We start from the raw sequence: 7,403 nt of genomic DNA, 5'->3' as shown, positions 1-7,403 counted from the left end.
TGAGTGTGGTTCAATGGTTAAGTGCCCCTGAGTACAATTTGTGGTACCAAAAATTAAAAAAAATAAATAAATTAGAATACAATTTGGACTTGGGAAATGCCGAAGGAACATGTACATGTGTAACAAATAGCTGCCTTCTCTTCGTGTTCACCGTTTGGAAACTGGGGTTTTGTCATTTCTCCTTTTCCCAGTTCACTGAGGGTTTGATGGGAAGGAGAGGCATGAGAGGGACAGTCAGGCCCCTTGGCTTCCAGGAACACTCAGCTGGCCCGGTCAGGGAACTGCTGCTCAAGCCAGAGTGGCTCCACTCAGGACAAAGATATTTTCTGCTTTGACAAAGCAAAAGCCCAGACGTACCCTATTGGCACATCTCTGAGACCATGCACTAGAGATTCTGATGACAGACTGTCTCAAGGAGCCAGAGTTCTAATTCCTACTCTTGAGGACATTCTGGTAACCATCTTTTCAAAATGACCGTTGGTCCTCTGTGGTATCTTCTTAACGCTCTGGTAGAGGAGACAGTTGCATTGTGGAATGACAGACATTCTCTGTGATTGGTCAAACAGGAGGACCCTCCCATCATACTGAGCACCCACTCTCATTGGTGGATTGGAGGCAAAGACACAATACACTCCAATCACATTGTGCCACATAGCATACTGACACAGTTCTTGCATTGCGGGCATCCAATGAGACGTCGAGTTGGCCTGTGACAAGACACAATAAGGCCTATATAAAGGGGAGCTGGCCCCTAGCAACTCTCATTCTCTGTCCTCTGCAAGTGTTGGACGCTGTCAAGGCAAATGGCTGAAGAAGCTGTTGACGTGTACCCTACCCCAGTGTTGGAAAAGGCTAAGGCGATGGCTAACCTGGCTTGTGACCAGTCTTCTGAGAAGTCCCTAAATCCCCGAGAGCCTCAGGAGCCCGGCCTAACACATCCACCTAAAGAGAAGAAGCTGCGGCACCGCAGCCGCTCTGGGTGCAAGAAGAGCCGTACCCACTCCAGGAGTGGGGAAAGTTTTGCTACTTATTTCCCGAAGGTGCTGAAGCACATCCATTCGGGCCTCATCCTCTCCCGGTCGACCGTGAGCGTCCTGGACTCCTTCGTCAAGGACATGTTCCAGTGCATCGCCAGCGAGGCCAGCCGCCTGGCCGGCCAGAATCATCACTCCACCATCACCTCCAGGGACATCCAGGCGGCTGTACGCCTCCTACTGCCCGGGGAGATTGGCAAACATGCTGTGTATGAGGCCACCAGAGCCATCAATCAGTCACATCCCCGCCAGTGAGCCGACTCTGGGCGCCCTCAGCAGCCAACCCCCAAGGCTCTTTTCAGAGCCATCACTGGGCCCCAAATACCTGTAGTGCTGTCAGTACTGCACAGCTCATGTCTGGGGGTGGGCAAGGGGGTGCCCTGCCCATCTCCAAGGATTATTTAATAAATGAAAAAATTGCCACCTCTAATACATGTGTGGTTTCATTTACTCCAACAGAGGATTTCTTTTTTTAAGAGAGAGAGAGAGAGAGAGAGAGAGAGAGAGAGAGAGAGAGAATTTTAATATTTATTTTTTAGTTTTCGGCGGACACAACATCTTTGTATGTGGTCCTGAAGATCTAACCCGGGCCCCACGCATGCCAGGCGAGCTCGCTACCGCTTGAGCTACATCCACAGCCCCAGAGGATTTCTTTTCATGGTTCTGCAGCTAATCATTTCCTTTAATGGTGATTTCTGACAGGTATATTCCTAGGTCACCCTTCCTAAGGTTAAATCAGGTCACCTCATTTTTGTAATAGTGGAATCAACATTTTTCACTTTTATTCTCCAAGAAGCAATGTGGCAGAATTATCCAGAGGTACTTTTTGTGTGATATGGCAGAAAATATATAATCAGACACATCTCAGTCAAAGATTTTAACATTCACTAACTGTAGTAATGAAGATACAGTGCACAAGGAGTGAAGCCAAAATTTCAAGAAGTAATTCATTTTTCAACTCCCCAGAGCCTGAAATTAATAGTCTAACTCATTGAGACTTTTTCTAGTTGTTGATGAACCTTTATTTAATTTATTTATTTTTATGTGGTGCTGAGAATCAAACCCAGAGCTTCACACATGCTAGACAAGTGCTCTACCACTGAGCCACAACGCCAGCCCCAGAGAGTTTTTCTAATTTTTAAGCCAAAACCCTTCATGCTGTGCAATTCTGCATGGATGATGGGACCACAGCCCAAATCCTTGTGTAGGCTGGCTAATTCAGAGGCCTGAAGTGTCTGAGTCCTATGCATAGGCCCACAGTGTGGGATAGTTGCTGCGCTAAAGCAGTAAGATCCTCTGAGTGAAATTCATCTTGGGGTTAGAGGAAAGACATGTTGTGATACCTTTTGTTGCCAAGAACTGTTGGATGCTTGTTTTAAAAGCGATGATTTGAAAATACAAATCCAGAGCTGTGAGAGGGACACGTTTCTTATCCCTTTCATCAAATGAAGAAGAGGAAGGTGAATCATCAAGAAGACTAGGATTACTCCTTTTTTCTCACATCATTTATTTCAGTGTTAATATTCATGCTAATATCTTCCAATATATTATGAATAAGTCCTCTCATCAGGATTAGTATTCATTATTGCTCTGGAAATTGGAACCAACTCATGACAAGGTTTGAAAAAGGGCTTGCTGCACAAGGTGACTAAAGAAAACTACTGTGAAATCAACTGCCAGTAACTCATGGGTGGTTCTACACAACTAGAATAAAACTTTGGATGCCAAAGGAGCCATATGCCTTTTCCTGTAGACCCATAAGAACATACTCATTTTCATAAGCCATAAATTCATCATGGTAGTTGGTACTGCTTCAAAATGCCAATGGTTTTCATTAGAAACATTATTCCAAGTTATTTCATGCATACTGAGTTCATATTTTTCTTTGTAAAGAAGAATGCTAAGAAATAATATCCAGGGCTGGGCCTGTAGCTCAGTGGTAGAACACATGACTAGCATGTGTGAAACACTGGGTTTGATATTTATCATGCCATAAAAATAAACAAATAGGGGCTGGGGTTGTGGCTCAGTGGTAGAGATCTTGCCTTGCATGTGTGAGACACTGGGTTCGTTCCTTAGCAACATATAAAAAAATGAATGAAAAAAAGATATTTAAAATATATATATTTTAAAAAAATAAACAAATAAAGGCATTCTGTCTCTCTACAACTACAAAATTTTTTAAAAGAAATAATATCCAGTCAATTATTTTTATTTTGCTCTGGGTGACTTTCCTTGGTAAATGCAGAAATCCATTAGCATGAGTAAAATGGGTCTTTGGATTGAAGACAGGGAAGATGACGGGAACGACACAGGTAAATTATTGGGAAGAGAGGGAACAATGGTGTTGAAGACTGGAAATGAATATGAACATGTGATAATTCACTTCAGGGGTTGATAGAGTAAATGGGGCAAGTAGCGAGCAATCATGGTCTCATGTAATGTTTTACTGAAAAGACAAAGTAAGGGAACGAGTTAATATTTAAAAAACAACTTTTGAAGTGTTTGCAGTGATCTCATGGGGGTACTGGGTTGAGAATAAGGTACCTGGACACTGAGCTAGGGCTCACAGGGTAGGGACTGCAACAACAGATTGTGTCAAGGATGGAGTCATCAGGTCTCCAGTGCTGCTTTCTTCATGGTTAATCAAAGAATCACAGGCATGGACCAAGGGGCCTCTAGACAGCAGAATTTCCAGATAATTTCCAGGAAAGGTGGGCCGGAAGGATCCAGGTGTGTCACTGACATGCTCCCACAAGTGGTGAAGTCTCGGGCTGCTGAGAGAAGACTATGAGAGGTCCCACTCATTACCCAAAGAGGTGGTTCTCTGAGGTGGATCTAGGGCACTTCTAGGGCCAAAGTAACTGACCCTGAGGAGGCAGCAGTGTGAGGGCAGGCAAGTCATGGGCAACTAAGGTGCAAGAATGCAGGAAACAGGGTAGGCACAGGAACAAAGGACAGCCACAGGAAAGAGTGAGCAGATGTTCGAGGCAGGCATTCAGCACTTATTGGTAGGTGCCTGTCTTATCGTAATCCCACCAGCCTTGGACATGTGCCCACTTTGCCCCACGAGGGCTTCAGTGGACCCTGGGATATTACTGGGTGCTGGATACTCCCCAGGCAGGCTCAGATTGAAGAGAATGCCACATGTCAGGGCACAGGTGGTCCCTGAAATTCTAGGACCACCAAGGAGTCTATGAGGTGGGCCATGCCAGACCCCATATGACTTGTGCAATGACCAGGCTGCCACTTCTCAATGGGTATTCTATGACTGAGGACAGGCCCCATAGGTTTCCCTCAGCCTGGAAGTTAAGGGACCTGGCTTTTGGGCCACTCAATGAATTGGTAAAAGGAGAAACAGCAAAACCACAATCCCCAAGCAGAGAACACAAACAGAAATGGGGATATTTAAATACTGTAAAATATTATTGACTTTTACCATGTTTAAAATTATACTCTTAATATTTAGATCCAAAATAAGTCTTAAATGCTGAAGTTGGTGAATTCTCATTAGAGAGATCAAAAGCTCATTCCTTCTTAAATTGTTAAGAAACGACTATCCAAAGAATCTCCTTAGAGAGATTTCACTTACATGAAAACAAGTTGAAGTTAAAAGAACCTATGATAATACATTCAAAATCTTTCTTACATATACTTACTTAATAAATTACAAAAGTTGAACCAAAGACAGGAATTAAGTATTTGAGTATTATATCTGAAGAACTCAAAAAACTTAACACACATAACACCAAATAACCCTATTAATTATTGGACAAAAGAACTAAACACACTTCTCAAAAGAAGAAATACAAATGGCCAACAAATAAAGGAAAAAATGTTCAATATCTCTAGCGTCCAGGGAAATGCAAATCTAACGTGCATTGAGATTATATCTCTCTCCACTCAGGATGGCAATTATCAACAACACAAATAATGATCAGTGTCAGCAAGAATGTGGGGGAAAGGAACACTCGTACAGTTTTGATGGGACTGCAAATTAATACAACCACTCTGGAAAACAGGATGGAGATTCCTCAAACAGCTAGGAATGGACCTACCACAGAGATTGCACACAACGGACCTATCACGCCTAGAAGTACATGATTCACAAGAGCCAAGTAACAAAAGCAGCCCAGGTGCCCATCAACAGACAAATGGATAAAGAAAATGTGACAAACACATATCTACACACACAAACACACACAAATATAATGGAGTTTTACTCATCCAAAAAGAAGAATAAAATCAAAGCATTTGCTTGAAAATAGATGTAAATGGAGAGACCATCAGGCTGATTGAAAAAAGCCAGATGCAGAAAGCCCACGGTCGAATATATTCTCCTTTATTCAAATGTTTTCTCTGTTATGCAGAAGGTAGACCAAAATAAGGGGAAAATGTTGGTAGGATCCCATGAAAATAGAAGAGCGTTCAGTAGAGTAGAGGAAGGGGAATGAGGAGGGACAGGAAAGGGAGGAATACAACTGAGCAAACTATCCTGTGTACATATGTGAATATACCACAGTGAATTCCACCTGTGTGTATATCTCTAGGCACTCTTAGAAGAAAATCATAAATAAATAGAAGAAAGATTGGTAGAATAGATAAAAGGGAACAGGGGGCAGGGAAAGGGAGGGAAAGGGAAATTCTGGGGAATGAATTGGAGCAAAATATATTCCAAGCTTATATAATCTTGTCAAAATGAACCTCAATATTATGTACAGCCAAAATGCACTAACAAAAAATTTAAAAGAATAACTAAATAATGAAGGACATCAAGAACTCTCATCTCAAAGGAGTAGGCTGCCAAAATTGTTACTTGTGCGAAAATCAAGGAAAACCTAATACTATCGATGAAATATTTGCTGATAAATAATACTCCAACGGTCCCTGATTATGATGGTGAATAGGTCATTTTTATTGGAGTGAATATAAGGAGAACACCAGTGAAGAAAACAACCCCAAAACAAATTGTGAAAAGTTCCACATGCAAAGGAGGTCACACAACTCCTATTTGAAATAGTAGCAGTCATAATTTTTCTCTTGCCAAGTGCAGTGAGCGGCAGAAGCCCGCAGTTCCAGCAACTCAGGAGGCTGTGGCAGGAGGATCCCAAGTTCAAGGATAGGCTCAGCAACTTAGCAAGATGCTCAGTTATTTAGTGACACACTGTCTCAAAAAAAAAAATTGGACTGGGAGTGTTGCTCAGTGGTAAAGAAAACCTGGGTTCATTTTTTTCTCTTAATTTGGCAAAGGATGCAAGAGACATACCCTTATTTCTGGAATTCTATCTTTAAACCACCACCACAGAGACAGACAAACAAACACATGCATAAATACAGTATCATCCTCCATCTCCCGGGGTAAACATCTCAGAAAAGCTCTTCTTGGATCATCCTGGATCAGCTCTCAACACATTTGGCCAGTGTGGATGGCTCAGGGTCTTCAAGTACTCCGTTGGCTGAGAAGGGGCCTGAGCTGCTCTCACTGGATGCTACCAGCAGGTAAACAATGGATAAATGCATTATTTCTTTCTACCTTGTCTCATTTGTTCACCAAAATCATCGTCATCAGTATTAGAACTGTCATATGCAGGCACTGTTTCTACTTACATGGGTTTGCTAAGGGTATTCCAACCACCATTCCTTTTAACATCTCACATTACCTTTCTGTGACCACTTTAAAAAACCTTCCAATGGTACATCCTCTCCAAGTTTCTTTGAGGAAGCATCAATGGTGTAGACTCTGTGATTTTTCTGACTAGAAATGTACCTTTAGAGTATGGAGATTCCTCAAAAATCTAAGAATGGAACACCATTTGACCCAGTTATCCCACTCCATGGTATATTGCCGGAGGACTTAAAACAGCATACCACAGTGCTACAGCCACATTAGTGTTTATAGCAGCACAATTCACAATAGGTACGCTATGGAGCCCACCTAGGTGTCCTTCAACAGATGAAAGGATAGAGAAGATGTGGTATACATGCACAATGGAATATAACTCAGTCAGAATGAAGAATGACTTCATGACATTCACCAGTAAATGGACAAATCTGGGGACTACCATGCTAAGTGAAATAAGCCAGTCCTAAAAAGCCAAGGGTGGGATGTTTTCACTGATATGTGGCTGGTAACACACAGTAGGGTGGGGAGAAGAATGGAATTTAGTGGGTTAGGTGATGAGGAATGGAGGGAAGGTTGTGGGAATAGGAGAAGGAAAGACAGTGGAATGAATCAGACATGACTTTCGTATGAATGTGAATCTCACCATCATGTACCTCCACAAGACTCGGGTCCTAATTAGAATGAGTTACTTTCCATGTTTGCATAATTATATCAAAATGGATTTTACCGTCATGTATAACTAAAAG

The 7,403-nt window shown here is 42.2% G+C and overlaps 1 protein-coding gene across 1 annotated transcript; it reads left to right on the top strand.

Moving 5' to 3' along the window:
• Positions 1–803: 803 nt before the first annotated feature.
• On the top strand, positions 804–1,289 carry LOC113192683 (histone H2B-like). Its single transcript, XM_026402868.1, has one exon. The coding sequence runs from the start codon at positions 804–806 to the stop codon at positions 1,287–1,289; it is 486 nt and encodes a 161-aa protein (XP_026258653.1).
• The last annotated feature ends 6,114 nt before the right edge of the window (positions 1,290–7,403 follow it).

The sequence above is a fragment of the Urocitellus parryii genome, chromosome X (assembly GCF_045843805.1).
Source record: "Urocitellus parryii isolate mUroPar1 chromosome X, mUroPar1.hap1, whole genome shotgun sequence".
NCBI classification, from domain to species: Eukaryota; Metazoa; Chordata; class Mammalia; order Rodentia; family Sciuridae; genus Urocitellus; species Urocitellus parryii.
This window is presented reverse-complemented; position numbering and strand designations above follow the sequence as displayed.